The 21207-nt window shown below is 43.6% G+C and overlaps 1 protein-coding gene across 9 annotated transcripts in view; it reads left to right on the forward strand.

Moving 5' to 3' along the window:
- The window catches only part of Ctl2 (Choline transporter-like 2), a 608937-nt gene that overhangs the window by 399363 nt on the left and 188367 nt on the right, over positions 1-21207 (forward strand). For 7 of the 9 annotated variants that reach the window (XM_065452835.2, XM_065452836.2, XM_065452844.1 and 4 more), the window contains 4 exons: positions 3426-3554; positions 4895-4978; positions 13768-13880; positions 16526-16675. In XM_065452835.2, coding sequence (XP_065308907.1) covers positions 3426-3554; positions 4895-4978; positions 13768-13880; positions 16526-16675 — 476 coding nt within the window. The remainder of the gene's footprint in view (positions 1-3425; positions 3555-4894; positions 4979-13767; positions 13881-16525; positions 16676-21207) is intronic. The other 2 variants (XM_065452840.2, XM_065452841.2) reach the window with 1 other exon arrangement.

Genomic DNA, 21207 nt, shown 5'->3' on the forward strand with positions numbered 1-21207 from the left:
AACAACATACCTGAGAACTCTATGGTGTCTTGCGGTGCCAGCAGGAATCATTGGAGATCTCCAGTCCATGCTGGGCAAGTGCCGTTTGTCACGCTCTTGAGGGAACATTTGAGACAGGTAGCTCAAACAGGTGTGACTGCATGAGTGGACAGCAGAGGCTGAATTTGCAGTGTTTTATTGACATTTTTGGATAATGAATGGCCATCATGGTCAGCATGTTAAGTGAGCTGTTTGTCGTGTTTCTGCATGCAAGTTGCACATGCCAGCACGTCTTTGCACCTTAGTCTGTTTCTTCCTTACCAAAAAATGAGTGAAAAGTGCTCAGCTTTAGTTTGACCAATTCGTCACTGTCTTGAGAGATGTGCGAGGTGCATCATAGCCAGGCTGCAATGCCTATACTGGCTTTGAGGCTCAGTACTATGATGAGTGATTATAGATTGCGTTTGACTGCAACAATGTGGTGGACTTCGTTTTTGTGTAGCTGCTTTGTGAGGCTAGCGGTGTAGCCAAGAGTGCATGAGGGTTGTACTCATTGCAGTGCATTGCGGCATGTTTCCTTCAAGGTGTGTTCCTTGAATGTCCTTTCCTTGAATGGCTCCTTAATTATTAATTTTAGAAGCTCGCCTTAAAAAAAGCCCAGGTGGATAAGTTCGTGAATAAATTAAACCCCATTTACCACCCTCCGCAGCAAGTATTTAAAATACCAGAGTGGGTTTAAAGATTAGTGGTGAATATCTTGGCATTCATAGTAAGGTTCGTTACAGTGCACTACAAGACAAGGACACAAGAAGGTATAAAACGACGACACGGCACTGACTCTCAACTGATATTTATTGAAGATATGTATAACATATATATAGGTGCCAGTTGATAACCATGACATGCACGAGACACAGAGATGCATCGAGGCAACTGTGACAATCTGACCCATAATCAAAATTGACATAGGTAACGCAGTTCCTTGTCATGAAGAGTGATAGACGGTTCGCTGATACACGCTTTGTTCCTAGTCTTTATTTTGTAAGCCTCGGCCTTGTCATTTCCCTTGGCTTGCATGTCTAAGTCAGCGTTATGTCGTCATTTTATACCTTCTTGTATCTTTGTCTTGTAGTGCGGTGTAACGAACCTTACAATGAATCCCAACCAACTGGCTAAACTTGCCGTTTTGATGCAATATCTTAGCAACCTGACATTAATCTTTTGCGATCATCTGTCAGGCCCCATCCGATACGCGAGAATGCTCATTCCATTTAAATGTCAGGCAGAGTTCAACATGTGTGCTTGCTCGCGTTCGCTGGCTATTTGGATTGGTAGCGCCAGCTTCTGAGATTTTTTTTTTTTTTCATTAATATGTGCACTTTGCAATGTCTTGAGATGAAGGCAGTACATCTTTTTTTTTTTTGCATCCTTTATGGTTAATTCTTTCACTACCATGGGGAAAATAGGTGTTTCTTGTATGTTATGCCAGATTTTTTTTCTGAAGGAACTACTGCACTCAATATTTCTTGTAATGCATAAACAAAAAGCAGAATGAATGCAATTTCACACATAAAAGGTTTATTAACGAAATGTATGACATAAAAAAAGATATAAATTGCCAGAATCATGAATGTGGGATAAAATTGAACAAAGCTTGTTATGACATGCTTGTATCTACTGAAAAAATTGTTTAAAAAATGAGATATACAAAATGTATTGCCGTCTAATGGGCAATATCTCCGACAAAATCAAAAATTTTCATTGAACCGGTATTCCGCAACAAAAATTTAAGTGCAAGCACTACAGTTTGGCGTGCCGGGCTCTGACTGCTGATGTTCCAGGTTGGTTTGTGCCATCGTCGCTTTCAGAGTCAAAGTCCGACGAAAAGGCAGCATCCTCATATTCCTGCTGCTTGATCCATCAATAAAATCAGCTGCAGACGCAGCGGAATCACAATATCTGCGATTTTTCAAAGCTTGCACGCTGCTCTCGGAGGCGGCTATTTTTGCTGCCTACTTTGATTTTGATGATTGTGAAATTTTGGAGTGCACTCAGAAATTAACGCCTGGCGAGGAAAACGCAAACTGCTTAGAAAACAAAAATATAGTTCTCCTTCACATCCGATAGCACGGAGCCTCCGTGAGCAGTGTGGAAGGTCTCGAAAGCAGCCTTTCAAACCATCAATAGCTGGCGACCATTTTTGTCTTCTACTTTGAAAATTTAGAGGACTTCAGAGCCTGTTCACCGCCTGGGGGGGAAGCAAACTGCTTGGAAAAAAAAATCTCCTCTTTCACGTCCCATGGTGCAGTGTGTGTGTGAGCAACGCAGAAGGTCTTGAAAGTGGCATTTCAAACTAACATTAGCCGGCTAACGATGTCTAATGGGCACGGTGTAGCAATAGTTAAAGGGATTTTCACGTGTTTTGTGGTGTGAAGCACCGACAGGATGTTAGAGTTTTCTTTGCATGTGCTCTTTGAGGGAAATTCACGTGAGTTCAGTGAATGAGAAGCTGATTTTAGTGTTGTGGATAAATATACTTCGCCTGCAGAAGGTAAGCGAACGTGCTAGAATGAAAGCACTTTAGAATACCGAGACTATGGGGACTGTACAGATATTTCATTTCATTTCATTTATTTTCACCTTTCACCAGATATGTAGTGCAAATCCTGCCCTCCACTCTGGAGAGTGATTCGAGTGCTACGACGCAGTGTTCGACTACTGTTGAGAGCCTTAGTAATAAGTAAATTTCCTTAAGTAAATCGCTTAACATGCATTCATTCACTTAAACACATTTTCTGTGGAGTGTCTATCGCACGAGATGGCTCCTAATTGGAATCGCCACAAATTTGGTAGTTCTACTTGACCGCAGATGATTTATAGACAACATATCACTATTAAGCAAGATTGGAGCACTTTATTGCAGACCTGAACTGTCAAGGTAGGCTTGAAGGCTAATATGCAGAAGACCTGCCAAGGGACCAAGCATTCATGACGGGTAGTCAGCAGCTTGTTAGGGCTCATCTAGGCCAAAGGATTTGGATCTTGGAAAGAAATTTTTAGGTGAATAATGCAGTTCAATAAGAAGTTTGTAAAGGCAGGCACTCTGAAGCTGTGAATGGCAGCCTACAAATATTCTCAAAATATACACTCTGTGCATTCTACCAGCACTAAGCTATGGGGCAGAGAAGCAACAGAAGATGATACATGTAATATAGTGAGGCAGCAGCATTGATTGAAAAGTGATGTGGGTAGATGATATTGTATTCGCTAGTTGAAGCTGTAGTGATAGGCAGTCCTGTATATATCACACCATCTGCTCACTTCCGAAGTGGAGTTGACATTAGTGGGCATCTGAAGTTGAAGCAGCATCTTGAAAAACTGGTGTTTTGACATCTTCTGCCTTTTAAGAGTCTTATGCAAAGTTTTTATGCTGTTCCTGCTTTCAGGAAGTATGTAGCTCAACACGCAAGTATGAAACCTGAAAAAGTGGGAATTGCTGGCATGCAAAAAAAAAAAAAAAGCTTGTGGGCTGCTTGTTATGCTGCTTTGTTTCTGCTTCTTCTGCTGTGTTGGAAGTAAAGTGCCAGTTCTATTACACCCTTCACTCTGTCGCAAAGCTTATTTTTATTCGTTGTGTGTTTTGTTTTCTTTCACTCGTAATTGGCAATGACAGGGGGATATTTTGGTGTAGCATTGCTTGGTGCCGACATAACCATATTACTCTGAGTGATGGCCGTATTCCAATTCGAATTAAAATGTTTTCTGTAAGTTAGACTGAAATGGAAATATTCTGTTGTACTAAGAACAAGCACCACAACCAATAGCTGTCACACAAACTGGAAAGCTGGTCTAGTTGGTGATTTATCATTAAGAAAAGAAAATGGAAGGAGTGACATACTAAAAAAAAAAGAAGACTGAAAACATGTTGCAGCCCCTACACTCGCAAAAAAAAAGAACTGCCAAATAAATACAGCCGCATGGTGAAACGTTATCTTTCTTTGTGTACCTGTGTTTATGCTGCTAAAAAAAAGAGCTATCGTACAGCATAAACCTGGTGCACTCATGTTGGCCCATGCTTATGCAAAAATGTGTCTGAAAGGCTTTCTATGTGGTGGATGTGTAAGGACTTAGACAAAAAGCATACTCAAATAATGTCATGCAGGGCACATCTTTTTGTGCAGGCCATCACTTATCTGACATGATTGGATAAGTTTTCCAGCACTTTAAAGAAAGCAGGGATCTGTACAGGAGGAAGGCTGGTTAAGTAATCTTCCAAAAATTTGATTCTGTGGTGACAGATAGTTACTCTGGTGAGGCTGGAAAGCATGGTAATGATGGGCACAGGGGCAAGTATTGACGGAGTACAGACATCTTGCAGATCACCATAAAAGGTGCCAGTAGGCACCTCTGCTTGGAGGCACGCCTGCTCTTAAGTAGTGGAAAAAGTAATGTTATATGCAAAGTGCATCCAATTAAAAGAGAAGCTGCAAGCACTGCATGTGTCACACTTTTAAAGAATTTGCTATCTCTGCCTGTGGCTATGGGCTACACATCCAGGTTGAGTAGTGATAGGCATGCACTCTGACGGTTAATTTGTGTCGCCATGCAGTTTTCAAAGTAAAATAAGTTGAAGCCCAGTGTTCCTTTTTCTTCTTTTTACTTAAAGGCATCCAATAATGCCATCTGCACAATCCTTCAGCGCCCATGCACCAAACTATGCCGCTTGTCGCCAGCTGTGCAGCAAGGCTCAGCCACTGCCATCCTTATTTTTTGGGGTTCTTACTCTGTGGGACACATTGCTGCCAGAAAACTCTTGCTTGGGCTTACTGCCTGCCTTTGCTGTGCCAGATGTTTTCTCTTTTGTGCACTAATGAGGAACACAAAATTAATGGGGGGGGGGGGGGGGGGGGCTCAGGATCCTTGCAGGCTTGTCAAGTGCAAAGGATGTTGGCGAACTTGCATTCCAAGACTTCAAGACTGCATGGCCTCACATGCTCATGTGAGTACAGCAAAGTTGGCCAGCTTGGCCCATCTGATAGGCATATGCATTAGTATGAATGTTTCAATCACTCTTTAGCATGAACAAGGAGTGAACAAAAGAGTGTGTTACTACTTTCTCTTTGTTTTTCTAAACATAGCTGTGGATTTGTACTGACATCCCATGTTCACAGTGCCTTAAGCATTTCAGGTCCATGTCATGAGGCAGCAGGCACCTGCATTATTCATGACTTGGGCAGGGGTAGAATTCTGCTACCAGTAAGTGTTTTTAGCAGAAACTGTGTTAATACTATGCAAACATTTTTGTTTTAAAGAAACCAGAGAGAGCTGCAGCCAGCACTCGCAGATGCATGTTAATACTAAAAGCTTAGGGCTTTGCGCAGTGTACATTTCTGCTTGTGAAAACATTTAGGGCATTTCAAGAAGCCCTCAACTTAAAGGGACTGACAACCACTCTTTTTATGGTACCCATATTTTTTTTTTTTTTTGGTGCAGTAGAAAGTTTACCAGTCAAGTATCCAATCGTGTAGTGGTAATGCAGAAAACGCCGTATAAAATTTTTATAAAAATTTTTCGATCTGCAATAAGGATGTAGTCGTTCACTTCAAGCATGCTGAAAATGGTGACAGGTGAGCGCGATAGCGATTATATGCAGGCATTGCTGGGAGACGGGCAACAAGAGTGCAGCCATAGCTGTGAGAAAGCATTATTTTGTTCACGAAACCAATGTTCCTGCAATGAGTTTTCTGAAGTGTTGAATTGTTTCTACATTAATAGCCATATGCTTTCACGGTTTCCTGTCTAACAGCTTTGGAAATTAACAAGTAAATGGTGCTTTTTAGCCAAGCCAAGTTCTTCAAAGTGAAACAATGCTATGCAACAATGCTTTTATGAAGGGTAGACTTGGGCATGTTGATAGTTAGGTTTAAAATAAAAACAGTGTGACAAACAAGGACAAACGAAGAAAGACGCACACAGTGCCGTGTGTTTCTTTTTTCGTTAGTTCCTGTTTCTCCTACTGTTTTTATTTTACAAATGCTTTTACACATGGTATACAGTTCAGCATGCTGCTGTAGCCGCACGAGCGCTTTTTTGATTTCCCAAGCATGTTGTCTCCAGAGGACCTGAGCGAGTTGGAACAAAGCATTTTAGCTCAATTGCATGCTCAGAATTTCGGGCACATACAACAGCACTCGTGTGCCGCCGGGCATTGAGGGATGCAAGTACCACTGTTTAGTGTGGACGTTATTACAGCAGAGCTGTATATGTCTGCCCTTCCATACATTATTCAATGTACGTGTCTCAAAACTCCCATGCCCTCTATGAGGAGGCAAAGCAAACCAGTAAGGCATGTGCTGACATCTGGCGTAGCGAGAGGAAATCTAAGAAACCACCCAATACATAGTTTCATACAATTACCTGAGAGAGTGTCTACGGGAGCTGCCATCCGAGTGGTTCAGCCAGCGTGGGAACAATGGGTAGTGCATGGATTTGCCTGAACTTTGTCCTTTTGGCTTCAAACAACTTTGCGACTTTGTAAACTCATCATTTTCAACAAAGTACTGTGTAATAAATAATGAAATAAACATTATTGAAATCATCCGCCGGCAGGATTCGAACACGGGACCAAGGTCAATTCACATGGTCATGAAGGCGAGGCCGAAATGCGGCTCCGCGTGATTGAAGCAAGACTGCATCTCGCGGGGCAAAACAGTAGTTGATGAAAATTATGCATTGAATAGACCACCAATGGAAGCATTTCAAAAAATACAGACACTGTCATTAAATTAAAATAGGAAAATGTGAAGTCACAAGCTGTTTGCTTTGATCCACGAATAATTATGGGTAGAAAACTGTGCAGGCTTCTGAAGTTTGCTTGCAGTGATGCATGCTGAGCTATGTTGAGATTGTGTTGCCATATCTAACATAGTAGTGTCATTAAAACTCTCTTGTGCACAGCCATAATGAGTAATGGCAATATATATAGTACTAACCTTGTAATATTTGATCAGTAATTTTCTTTTTAACTGCCTTTTCACTAAATAATATGTTTAAGCTATGTCTTTAGTACCAGAGAAATTCTACAGATGCCATGTGTACTGTGTTAGTGAAGGTTAAAGGGTGTTTTTTATGAATTATTTAAGTGTAATGTTAATTTTATTGTAACGCCGAAATAACACGTGTGTTGGCACTAAGAACACATGCATGTGGTACTTAGTTCAACATCTGTGTGGACCCATTGCTCTGAATTCATGTAAAATTCTCAAGACTCACCAGTTATAGAATGCTGTTCTAGCATGAGGGCTATAAATGCAGATGGTTGTACTCGTAATCGATTGTGACGCGATGTTGTGGCAAACATTCTCGCTTACGCTTCATTTGTACAGTTGTTTGCTCTTTGTGTGCCATGTGAGGTGGCGCAGTAGATGACTTGGCGCAACAAGCCTTGAAAGGCAAATGTTGGTTTTTTGCCATTTGGTCGAGTTGTCGGACGATCTACGAGCTGTAGGCCGATCTCACCGCTGCCATTCAGATGTAAGATTTGGCAGTCGTAGCTGTAGGGATGAACTTGAGAGGAACTAGGTGAACAGGATTTATTTACATTATTTACATCTTAGACAAGACGTACATCGACAGTCTAGCGTGACTCCCAAATGGAGCCCGCAAGACTAACATACAGCAAACAGCTTACAAGCACACAGCTCACAAGTACATTTCTAGCACGACAACGAGCATGCAGCTCATGAGTACATTTCTAGTACCACAACGAGCACACTCTAGCAGCCGACAATTGCTGCTTATAAGCACTCTGCTTGACGTCACAGTTTGACGTCATTGAAGATGACCCGCCCTTTTGGAGGAGGATGAGGGCTGTCGACTTGGAGGAGGATGAGGGCTCACATACACGTGCCGCACACACACACAGGTGTAATGATCCGGAGCCGACGTCAGAGGGGCTTCACAGGACTCTGAGCCGTCCCGGGTGGCGCGGCCGGGTAGCACATTGTCTGGTGCCTCGAAAAGCTCATGGGGAGGTTCCGCCAATTACCTCCCCTCGAGAACTCCCCTGAGCTGCCCCGCGCCACGTGACTGCCGGTTATCCGCAGTTCTCTGAAGTGTGCCCCGTCCCGGTTGGATTGGAACACGCGCAGTGGGCCGATCCTAACACCCTGCAAATGTAAATGGCATTGACAGGCCTCCACAAGTTGCCATTGCAGGATGTACGGGCTTCTGTGGGAGCTCCGCTACCATGTGTGCATATACCTTGCACAGGACCTCCAGCACAGAAGCCCGACATTGAAACCATTACGCCACGGATGCATGCATTGACAAGCGGCATAGAACGGTCTTATGAATTTGTTGTGGGCAAGCAAGCTTCTTGGGATGCTTGGTGAGTTTCAATTTGAGCACTTCGACAGGTTGAGCCACTATTAGTAGTAATTGTGCGTGTACACCGAGTATTCTACAGATGCAAAAGGGAAAAGCTTCAAAATAAGTAGACTTTTGCACTCATAGGTGTGCTTTGTCTTTTTTACAGCACCGCTGAAGAGTGAAAGAGTAAAATTTGTCAAGAAGAAACGAGCCAACCTAGATGCAGTAAGGGTAAAAGCAGAACAATTCAGGCTGGTACTCGCAAACAAATATGCAGCCTTAGAACAGAGAGATGAAGATGACATAGAGGTAATTAATAAAACCGTAACTAGACTGGCTTCAGAAGCAGCAACTGAAGTGGGAAGTAAAGCACTAAGGAAGCCAGTAGGTAAGCTCTCCCAAGTAATGGAGGATAGAATAAAGGCAACATTGGATTCTAGTCAACCATGGGAACAGGCTGGCTTTAGGAAAGGATACAATACTATGGATCACATCCATGTCATTAATCAGGTTATCGAGAAATTCGCACAGTACAATGAGCCTCTCTATATGGCTTTTATAGATTACGAAAAAGCATTTGATTCAGTAGAGATAACAGCAGTCATAGAGGCATTGTGTAATCAAGGAGTTCAGACTGCTTACATAAATACCCTGGAAAATATCTACAGAGATTCCACAGCCACCTTAATTCTACACAAGAAAACTAGGGAGATACGTATAAAGAAAGGGGTCAGACAAGGAGACACAATCTCTCCAATGTTATAATGCTATTCACTGTGTGCTTGGAAGAAGTATTCAAGCTATTGATCTGGGAAGGTCTACGAGTAAGGATCGACTGCGAATACCTCGGCAACCTTCGGTTTGCCGATTACACTATTCTGTTCAGCAACACTGCGGACGAGTTACAACAAATGATCGAGGACCTTAACAGGGAGAGTGTAAGAGTGGGGCTGCAGATCAATATGCAGAAGACGAAGATAATGATAAATAACTGAGAAGGGAACAAGAGTTCAAGATCGCAAATCAGCCTCTAGAATCTGGGAAGGAGTGTTTACCTAGGTCAAATAATTACAGGGAACCCTGACCATGAGAAGGAAATTCACAGAAGAATAAAAATGGATTGGATCGCATACGGCAGACATTGTGAGCTCCTGACTGGGAGCTTACCATTATCATTTAGAAGGAAGGTATACGATCAGTGCATTTTACCGGTGTTGAATGTTGGGCAAAGACTTGGAGACTGACAAAGAACCTTGAGAACAAGTTAAGGACCGTGCAAAGATCAATGGAACGAAGAACGCTAGGCATAATGTTAAGGGACAGAAAGAGAGCGGTTTGGATCAGAGAGCAAACGGGCATAGCCGATATTTTAATTGTCATTAAGAGAAAAAAAATGGAGCTGGGCAGGTCATGTAATGCGCAGGTTAACCATTGGACCATTAGGGTTACAGAATGGGTGCCAAGAGAAGGGAAGCGCAGTTGAGGACGGCAGAAGACTAGGTGGGGCGATGAAATTGGGAAATTCGCAGGAGCTAGTTGGAATCGGTTGGCGCAGGACAGGGGTAATTGAAGATCACAGGGAGAGGCCTTCGTCCTGCAGTGGACATGAAATGGTATGATGATGATGATGATGATGGTGGTGGTGGTGGTGGTGGTGGCGGCGGCGGCGGCGGTGGCGGTGGTGGTGGCGGTGGTGGTGGTGGTGGTGGTGGTGGTGGTGGTAGCCCAAGTTCACTCAGTGGAATGGCTGTGATTTTTGTTTTGCAATACGCATAGACTAAAGCTCAAATGCTCTATTATATACAAACTAACTTCAAGCAATAAGCATCTGCCGCATACATAATAACAGCTGACTTACCGACCAGTAATTTTGTATACTACATCTGAAATACCAGGCTTCATCGCCAATTTGCTTCACTTCCTGGTTTTTGAGACTTTATTAGCCAATTTAAAGTTAATTCCTACCTAAATGAAAAACAGGGTGCTTGATTCTGTCACTATGAATTGTGGTCTTTTCATTTCCATCAGTGTTTCACAAGATATTCTGGCCAGTTGTCAGTCCCTTTAAGGTCGCAAAAGTGTGCGAATAGCATTGCATAAAAAAGGAAAATTTATCATCCTGTGTTCAAGTGAGTAGAGTGTGCTTAGATTGACCAGCAAACATGATCTGTCAAAATGTATTTGAAATAAACTCTCATTTGATTTGATTTGAGCACTAGTATGGCTACCTAAGAAATGGGTGAAAATTGAATCTTTTGATTGTTTTTAACCGCTTATATTAAAGGCAAGTCACAACAATATTTTGTACCAGATAAAAGCATAGTTTTTGATATGGAGGAGCCTCTGTGAAAAGTTTTGTGCTTGAAATATAAGTGAGGGTGCTTCAAACAGTTTGCAAAAATGGATGTTTTTGATACCAAAACTGAAGTGAATGCCCCCATTGCCAACCACTTGCTGAGAATGACAGCGAACCCAGAATGTTGAGAAGCAGTGTTGAGAACTGTGGCACAATCTTGACATTCAGCAGTGCCAGTGATGTGCTGAAAATCTCTGTAGATGAAACGCTGCGCATCACATCCGCTTACCCTGAGGTGCATGTGGCGTCTACTCGGGTGCTACTTGAGAACAACGAAATAGACAGTCCTATGCCATGACAGCATGACTGCTATGTGCTGCTCCTTTATTGTAGGGGTGGGTGTGTGAATACCGAACAGTAGATTTCAAGTCCAATATTGAATCAAGAAAATAAAGCTGAATATCAATTCGAATGTGAAAGTTTTTCACACAATTTTATGCATATAAATTTTGGGCAAGAAATCGCGCTGCTTCAATGCTCGGCAGTCTCTTAGCATTGCATAACAAGAATGTAGCAAGCTATTTACAACTTTGGTACGTAGAAATCAAGATATATACAGTAAGACACCAAATTAGTATGCCAGCACTGATTAGAATTGAATGCTAAAATATGACGGTCTGGAATGTAGGTTTATATTTATCAATAAAATTTCTGTTGAACTGAATCAAGTGCTTTTTTTTTCTGTGAAGCTAATGAATTAGTGACGTTCATTTGTACTGAATACTAATGAGCTTCTCAGTTGAAAGGGACACTAAAGGCAGATGTTAAGCCACGGTGTAGTGTTAAAATACCATTGCATAAACCTCGCAGCGCTTGTCTTGTGCCAAGAAAAGACTTTGTTTAAAGGGACATTAAGGCAAATACTAAGTCAATGTGGCCTGTTCCAATACGGATGGTTGGGCGAGTTGGTAAGCCTTCTTTGAAACAGAACAGCGCGGTTTTGACGGGGACAAGGAGGAAGACATGACACGGACGAGCGCCGACTTGCAACTGAAGTTTATTGCTTAGAATGAAGAATATATAACAGCTCCAACCAACAGGGGAAACCAAAAAACATACATATATTCACAGTCGATCATATTTGCCGCACTGAACAAGGGTGATAACTGTAATCATCATATCCCCCCCCCCTCCCCCCTGCTAAAAATGCCAGTTCTTTGGACGTAATCGATAAGGAGGGGCTACTGATGCATGCATCATTTGACCAGGCGATGTGCGCTGCTTCGAGGATTTCACGCGTTAGTTGATTACTATGTTTACTTAAAATTTATATTCGAGCAAAATGGGGGTGGCAAGCCTTGCTGTCGCAGTCTCTACAGTGGATGCCAAGATGCCCTTTTACAATATTATGCACATTGTTGTTGTGCTCCTTCAGGCGTTCATTAAGGCATCTCCCCATTTGACCAACATAAAGCCTGCCACATGATAACGGAATGACGTAGACGATTCCCTCTTTACTATAGACGAGTTGATTTTCATGTTTGATGTTGCACTCTCTTGGAACGAAATCAGTATTAACCATTTTGCACATCTCCCAAGCTTATCCGGAGCCAAGAAAACTACCTTGACACATGCTCTGTTAGCTATCTTTTTTTATTCTATGGGAGACATGATGAATATAAGGCACTACAGTGGTTTTTTTCTTTTTCCTTTCCTGTCATCGAATCTACCCGTTGTTTGTTCTTTTCTGTTTTTGCTCAAACTACTGAGGATAGTTTCTGAAACTAACACTATTAGCTGCTTGGGATAACCAGCCTTTACCGGACGATCTGTTTGATGATTGAAGCTTTCTTGCATGGAGTGCATGCATGATTTGTTAAGCACGTTGTGATAGCATGATTTCGTCACTGCTCGTTTAACAGGCTTAGAATGAGATGACGTAAAAGATAGCAATGGCTTATTGCTTCGTGGTTCGTAAGACTAACACGTGTGATGTTGCATTAATCTGAGTTTGATGTCTAAAAATCTGATGACATTGTTTTCTGGCACTTCAGTAGTTGATATGAGCAGATGAAGGCACTGAACAAAAGTGTCTTTGATCTGCGTAAAGACTGCATAAAATTTTTCAACACTTGTGTCTATAAGAACAAGAAAGTCGTCTATATAGTGAAAACACTGTAAAACCTTTGACAGTCGTTGACAAGCAAAACAATGCAACATGTGAGGGGTCATATTGTAACAGGGGAACTTTACGAGTATGCCTTTCTGCACTCCTACAGAAGCTACATTGCGTTGCAAATGATAGTGGCGCCAACGCCCCCTCTTATAGTGGGCACTGAAAAAGAGGTATTTATTGTTAATGATAGAGTAAAATAGAGTTGTCTTTTCTTTCCTCGCCACACACACATAAAATTGATTAGGGATATTATATTCGTAGAAGGAAGCATACTCTGGCTCTCCTAAATTTAAAAAAAAAAAATGCTTTTTGTTTGGTCCCTCCTCACGTAGTCAGGCTTCAATTGTTGCACCCATAACCACTCTTGCTGATGTCAGTGGCCATTGGTTTTGAACCGCTTTTCGCCTGAAGCTTCGCAACCTATTTGGATTGACGTTGCACTCTGTGCTTGATCCTGCGTTCGGCCAATGTCGGGGAGTGCTCGCAGTGACGGAGTCCGCTGCTGCATCAAGTGCCCGCCCATGCCATGCTCAGCACTTCTCTCGCACTGCAAACAAAGTGAAACACCCGCCTGGGCGGCATCGAGCACCAGGGGCTCCACAGCACCTGCGACATGTGGTACTGCGCGAGTAGCACATTAGAAAAATTTAATAGTCGATTTGCAAATCTAATTATTCTCATGTTCACTATTCATTTCGATTTGGTTATTTTAGAGATTTACACACCCCTAGTTTATAGCCAGTTTAGACAAAACAAAATTTTCTAGCAGTTGACTTTGAATGCAGTCCTCCGGGATTCTTGTTCAGCTTCGGCCACGTCATCCTGTGGCTTCTTTTGGAACTGAAATTGACTGTAAAGGAGCACTACCTGAAGCGAACGATGCCATGGTGCACCAACTGTTTGTGCGTGAACCATGTGAGGCCTCAGATATGTGCTGTTTGTGCAGTGGGCTTCTATGTGCCATGCTGGTGGCATTCCTCTGGATTGCCCTCATGCGCTGGCTGGCAGCTGTCATGGTTTGGCTCAGCATCCTCTGCCTGGTGCTGCTCTTCTCCTTTGGTGAGCTCCTGGTTGTTGACTTTGCAATAAATTTTTTAACCTATTTGGGTATATTCTTAGACATTGGATGGGGCTGTAAGAAAAAAATGCAGGTAAAGAAACAGACTTACGACAAGTATTGGCACAAATGTCCAAGTACTTGCCAGAAAGGCAAGCAGCTGTTATACGTGGGTAGTGCTATCACTCTAGTCTCAATTATAAAGTTGAGGACAATGAAATTTACTCCTTCATTGGGAAACTCAGTGGGGGAATATGGCATAGGCTCTAGGAATAGCAGAGGAGAGTTGTTAGTAGAGTTTGCGCAACAGGATAATATGTGGATAATAAATACCTTCCGCAAGCGGGATAGCCGAAAATGGACGTGGAGGAGCCCGAACGGCGAGACTAGAAATGAAATCGACCTCATACTCTGCGCTAACCCTGGCATCATACAAGATGTGGACGTGCTCAGCAAGGTGAGCTGCAGTGACCATAGGATGGTAAGAACTCGAATTAGCCTAGACCTGAGGAGAGAACGGAAGAAACTGGTACATAAGAAGCCGATCAATGAGTTAGCAGCAAGAGGGAAAATAGAGGAATTCCAGATCAAGCTACAGAACAGGTATTCGGCTTTAACACAGAAAGCGGACCTTAGTGTTGAAGCAATGAATGAAAATCTTGTGGGCATCATTAAGGAGTGTGTAATAGAAGTCGGTGGTAACTCCGTTAGACAGGATACCAGTAAGCTATCGCAGGAGATCAAAGATCTGATCAAGAAACGCCAATCTATGAAAGCCTCTTACCCTACAGCTAGATTAGAACTGGCAGAACTTTCGAAGTTAATCAACAAGCGTAAGACAGCTGACATAAGGAAGTATAATATGGATAGAATTGAACATGCTCTCAGGAACGGAGGAAGCCTAAAAGCAGGGAAGAAGAAACTAGGAATTGGCAAGAATCAGATGTATGCGTTAAGAGACAAATCCGGCAATATCATTGCTAATATGGATGAGATAGTTCAAGTGGCTGAGGAGTTCTATAGAGATTTATACAGTACCAGTGGCACCCACGACGACAATGGAAGAGAGAATAGTCTAGAGGAATTCAATATCCCACAGGTATAGCCGGAAGAAGTAAAGAAAGCCTTGGGAGCTATGCAAAGGGGGAAGGCAGCTGGGGAGGATCAGGTAACAGCAGATTTGTTGAAGGATGGTGGGCAGATTGTTCTAGAGAAACTGGCCACCCTGTATACGCAATGCCTTATAACCTCGAGCGTACCGGAATCTTGGAACAACGCTAACATAATCCTAATCCATAAGAAAGGGGACGCCAAAGACTTGAAAAATTATAGACCGATCAGCTTACTGTCCGTTGCCTACAAACTATTTACTAAGGTAATCGCAAATAGAATCAGGGACACCTTAGACTTCTGTCAAGCAAAGGACCAGGCAGGATTTCGTAAAGGCTACTCAACAATAGACCATATTCACACTATCAATCAGGTGACAGAGAAATCTGTGGAATATTACCAACCCTTATATGTAGCTTTCATTGATTATGAGAAAGTGTTTGATTCTGTCAAAACCTCAGCAGTCATGTAGGCATTACGAAATCAAAGTGTAGACGAGCCGTATGTAAAAATACTGAAAGATATCTATAGCGGCTCCACAGCCACTGTAGTCCTCCATAAAGAAAGCAACAAAATCCCAATAAAGAAAGGCGTCAGGCAGGGAGATATAATTTTTCCAATGCTATTCACAGCGTGTTTACAGGAGGTATTCAGATACTTGGATTGGGAAGAATTTGGAATAAGAGTTAATGGAAAATACCTTAGTAACTTGTGATTCGCTGATATTGCCTTGCTTAGTAACTCAGGGGGCCACTTGCAATGCATGCTCACTGACCTGGAGAGGCAAAGCAGAAGAGTGGGTCTAAAAATTAATCTGCAGAAAACTAAAGTGATGTTTAACAGTCTCGGAAGAAAACAGCAATTTACGATAGGTAGCGCGATGCATTGGAAGTGGTAAGGGATTACTTCTACTTAGGGCAGGTAGTGACCGCGGATCCGGATCATGAGACGGAAATAATCAGAAGAATTAGAATGGGCTGGGGCGTGTTTGGCAGGCATTCTCAGATCATGAACAGCAGGTTGCCATTATCCCTCAAGAGAAAAGTGTATAATAGCTGTGTCTTACCAGACCTCCCTACAGGGCAGAAACCTGGAGGCTTACGAAAAGGGTTCAACTTAAATTGAGGACAACACAAGAAGCTATGGAAAGAAGAACGATGGGTGTAACGTTGAGGGATAAGGAAAGAGCAGATTGGATGAGGAAACAAATTGAGGTAATGACATCTTAGTTGAAATCAAGAAAAAGAATTGGGCAGGACATGTAATGAGGAGGGGAGATAACTGATGGTCATTAAGGGTTACAGACTAGATTCCAAGGGAAGGGAAGCGTAGCAGGTGGTAGTAGAAAGTTAGGTGGGCGGATGAGATTAAGAAATTTGCAGGGACGACATGGCCATAATTAGTACATGACCGGGGTTGTTGAAGTATGGGAGAGGCCTTTGCCCTGCAGTGGGCGTAACCAGGCTGCTGCTGCTGCTGCTGATGATGATGATGTAGGATGTGCAGTTCTCCAATTGTTCCTGTCTCTGTCTGCCAGGCTCCTACTACAGCTTCAGCAAGTATGTCGAGCTGCGCAACAGCTCGGACAGTGGCAGTGAGAGCCTCATCAAGCAGTTCGACGTGTCCGTCTCATTTACGCAAAACCTGCGGGCCTACACTGCCAACAAGAACACCTGGCTGGTTCTGGGTGAGTGCTCGAGTGCATCTCTTCAGCAGAGGTTGTTGGCGTGATTTTCTATGTCCACCTATTATTTACCTGCCACGGTGGCTTAGTGGCGATGGTTGCAAAATGAAATTCTGCCTGTGGTGGCCGCATTTTGATGGGGGCAAAATGCAAAAGCACCAGTGTCCCTTGCATTGGGGCACATGAAAGATCTCCGGGTGGTCAAAACTAATCCGGATTCACCCACTACAGCATGCCTCATAATCAAATCGTGTGCCTCATAATCAAATCAAACCCCAGAACTAATTCATTTCCGCCTATTTGTGAAATGTATCAAAAAGTGCATTGCATTCAGCTTTTATGAATTCTATTTCACCATGCATTTTGTCCGTAGTGACTGCTGCCTTCTTCGGCACTTGCAAAACGGAAATAAAGATTCACAGTTTCACTTGTTATTTTAGGGAATTATTGCGCTAAGTAACTTGCAAATAATTAGTAACCTGAAATGACGCAGTTTGAGGACAGATTTAATGTGCTGTAGATTCTATGTTAAGTAGCCTGGACAAAGAAGTAGAATTCGACAAGGGATACAGTCAAAGCCAAATATAATGAAGCCGTATGAAGGTAATTATTTTCTGTTTCGAAGATGTGAAACATACTGAAATATATTCATACTAAACACTTCTCATAACAAACTGTACATTGGATATATCAAACTTGGGGCCTCTGCTGCCAACACCATAACGCTGCTTGCATGTTGTAAATTCAGCGTACATGACAGTGATTTTTATTTTTTTATCATGCTCCCTCTTTTTTTGAGCATACATGTGAGAATGCTTGGAACCATGGTAGAAGCATATGCAAAGCATACTAAGGCGACATCCTGTAAATTTACTATTCTTAATGACTCTGATAAACAGTTAAGGCACAGGTAAAGTGCTGGCTACTACGTATATGTCTGTTTCCAAAAAATGAATTACTTCCTTGCTTCTTACCTTCACTGGAGACAACATGTCAATATGTAATGAATGCATCACAAAAGTTTAAGTTTGTTATTAGTTGAGTTCAAGTTGTGGGGGTCTCACAGGAGTACGGACCACTAAGGGCTTCAGGCGCCTCAGGGCCACATCAGCCATCGCCTCACGTCATCTAACACTCGGCAGCACGCGCGTGCTCAGCCAGCAAAAGGTGCCGAGTTCTGCACATGCAAGAAACACATTATTGCGCAAAGTTAATGGAAACAGAATTATTTGCCTTCAGCGACACCCAGTACTGCACACATGCCTGGTCCCGGGGCGGCGTGGTTATCCTGGACATTCCGCGCCAAAGGTAAAAATACAGAAGAGGGCATCATCAGCACATCACTGCAGGAGGATGGCTTCCCATGACAGCCCACTAAGTGAAAAGTAACATATTTGTTGCAGTGTGAAAAGATACAGATGAAGATGAGAAACACAGGACGAGCACTGATCCTGAACTGAAAATGTCATCGGAAAAGAATGTTTATGTAGGCGATTGCAAATCTCGACAACAAAATCTGGGGAACCTGCAATCAGATCAATGAATGCGAACAAGAAACCAACAAAAAAAGCAAACCCAAAGCCTCAGAGGCAAACGAACCTTTATCTGATGTCGGATGAAAGCACATGGCTAATAAATATTTATATTCCTTGTCTGATAATGAAACTGAAGCCTGATGGATGCATACATCCCCCATTCATTTAATGTGGAAAGCGTCAACAATGTTTCAAGTTGTTTGGCACTCATGTTTCGAAAGTACCTCTGTATCTACAAACAAGGGTGAGAAGCCACCTGTGCGACAGTGCGATGCTATGAACTGGACTTCTTTACTGACTCATCGTGTTTTGTTAATTAAACATTGAGGCACCTTCCACTATGTCTCGCATATGATTTTCCACATGTAAGTGGAACTTGATTAACATTACCAGACTTACGTACTGTTATGGAAGGATAAAAGGGAAAGGAAGAAGATCACGAGATGCTGGCAGCTGCGTGTTGTTTTTGGTCAGCCATCTTAACCACATTGACTCTGCTTGTACATACAGTCGAATCTCGATATATCGAACAGCGCGGTGATCGCAAAATAGTTCGATATAGCCAGAATTCGATATATAAAATCACGTAGAAAATGCGTCAAAAACTAGCACAAATCAATCAATGAACCAATTGTGGCGCAATAGATACTCACTTGAAGCTTCAAACAAAGTATTTATTTCGTTCACTGAAAGTACTGAAGCAGCGTAGCCTGCTTCATATTGGCAACCGCGTGCTTGACCACGGCGTCCTCAACATAGTCCAAACGGTCCACAAGAGACAGTCCAGTGCCTTCTATTGCGCCGCAGTAGCGGCGTACAATGGCCAAAGTAGCTACAGCCTCAGTTGCAGTCGGGAGCGGGGCAACATCAGCGCTTGCTGGATCAGCCTCAACAGCGTCTTCGTTTGGCCGCTCAGCAGTCACTTCTGCCGCGATCTCCACGTCTGTTAACTCCGCCACTGTTCCGGTGCTGTCGTCACCGCCAACGAAGTTTTCAAGGCACATGCTGTGTGGCTCAGCACCGACAAAGCGCTCCAACTGGCTCCAGGTTTCTTCGAGCTGGCATTCTTCCGGGCCCTTACGTCGATAAACCATTTGTACAGCACCTTCTCGACGTCTTCAAAGGCAGCTTTGCGCACCCGCCGCATGCCTGAGTGCTGGTTCTGTTCCGCCTTGGCCTTTATGTCACTCTTGTTTTTCAGCAGAGTGCTCAAAGTACTCCTTGGGATGTTGAAAGCTTCGGCGACGCTCGACTTCTTTTCTCCATTTTCAACGTGCTGTATCACTTCCAATTTCGCAGCAAATGTCAGGGACGTCCGCTTCTTTGCGTTTGCAGCCATCACACCAACCACGACAGGCCTAAGCGACACACACACACACCAACAACGACTGGCGTAGCACAAGCGGCAACACCGAGACGCACTTGTTGTTGACGTTGTCAAACTAGCCAACCTGGCCAAGCCATGGCCACGCCAAGCCGCCGCGTGCGTACGCCGCTACGTTCAAATGGCGCCCTCGGCGCAACCGATGTGGGCAGCTGTCGTACGCAGCAGTCTGGAACGCCCATCGCGCCGCCGCTATCCTCGAAAGTGTTGCGGGAAAGCTCGCCTCCTGTCAACAGAGCGCACTTGGTCTCGGGCGGCGGAGTTCGATATATCCATTTTACATCCGGCCCCGTTCGAAATAAAAAATTAAAAATGCATGCGATTTTCCACGTGATATAGAAAGTGTTCGATATACGCAATAATTCGATATATCCGTGTTCGATATATCGAGGTTTGACTGTAGATTGTAAATACAGTCTGTCCATACTCCCAACATTCCCGTAACATATTGGTGGAGGTGTGGGGTACCACGGCTGGAAACGGAGCTCTGCCGTGGGTGTCGTATCACCGTCCCCACCATAAATGATGGTGAGCACGCGGGATCAGCGTCGTTGCCGCCTCCATCGTCATCGTCGCCAGCTGTCCCCTTCGGTTGTGGTTGTGCAACCAAACGATCCCAAAACTTTCTGCGGGACCGATGCGGCCGATGTTGGAAGAGTGGGTGGCTATGTACGAACACGTGAGTGTGATCAACAGATGGGACCTTACACTTATGCTAGCTAACCTGTTGTTCTGCCCAAGAGGCATGGCAAAGGTGTGGTATGAAAACCACGAAGAGGAGCTAACCAGCTGGGACCAATGCAAAGAGAAGTTAACAGAGTTGTTTGGCAAACCAGCCGGCTGTAAAATTGCTGCAAAGCAGGAACTGGCCTCCCGTGCCCAATTCCCGACTGAATCCTATGTCTCATACAGGCAGGATGTGCTGGTGCTTCGTCGAAAAGTTGATCACGACATGACACAAGCTGATAAGGTAGGGTACGTGCTGAAGGGAATTGCTGACGATGCCTTTAATCTGCTCATGTGCAAAAAAAAGCTGCCCTACGGTTTGATACTGTCATCAAAAAGTGCCGACATTTCAAGCTGGCTAAAAGTCGACGCATCCTGCAACCATTCACCAGACTTCCCAGTACTGCCGCAACATCGACGTGTAAAGATCAGCCCACACAGCAGCATGCATCGCCATCAGAGGATGTGGTGCGAATCGTTCGACGTGAACTGGATGCGATGACACCCGCAGCTTTCTGCTCGCCTAGCCCTGATGCTACCCCTTTTGCAGTTTCCTCGTACAAGCCATCGTTCGCCAGGAACTTGAAAACATTGGTCTACATTCTGTCTGTGCTTTTGCCAACCCTAGAGACAATGAACACCCTTCTACTATTTTCACTCCACCCCGACGCTTCTCTCCATGTTATCGCTACCTGGCTGAGTGGAAAACTGCGGACAACCAGCTGATATGTTTCACCTGTCGGCGCATTGGTCATGTCGCCTGATACTGTCGCAACTTGTGGCCTTCAACAACTCGCACGGCAACCAGCTTGAGCCATTTTGATGGAAATGTCCCCAATATTTCACCCACCGCCAAGTCTAACAGCGCCGATAACTCTGCTAGGAACACT

This window comes from Dermacentor albipictus, chromosome 1, assembly GCF_038994185.2.
Source record: "Dermacentor albipictus isolate Rhodes 1998 colony chromosome 1, USDA_Dalb.pri_finalv2, whole genome shotgun sequence".
NCBI classification, from domain to species: Eukaryota; Metazoa; Arthropoda; class Arachnida; order Ixodida; family Ixodidae; genus Dermacentor; species Dermacentor albipictus.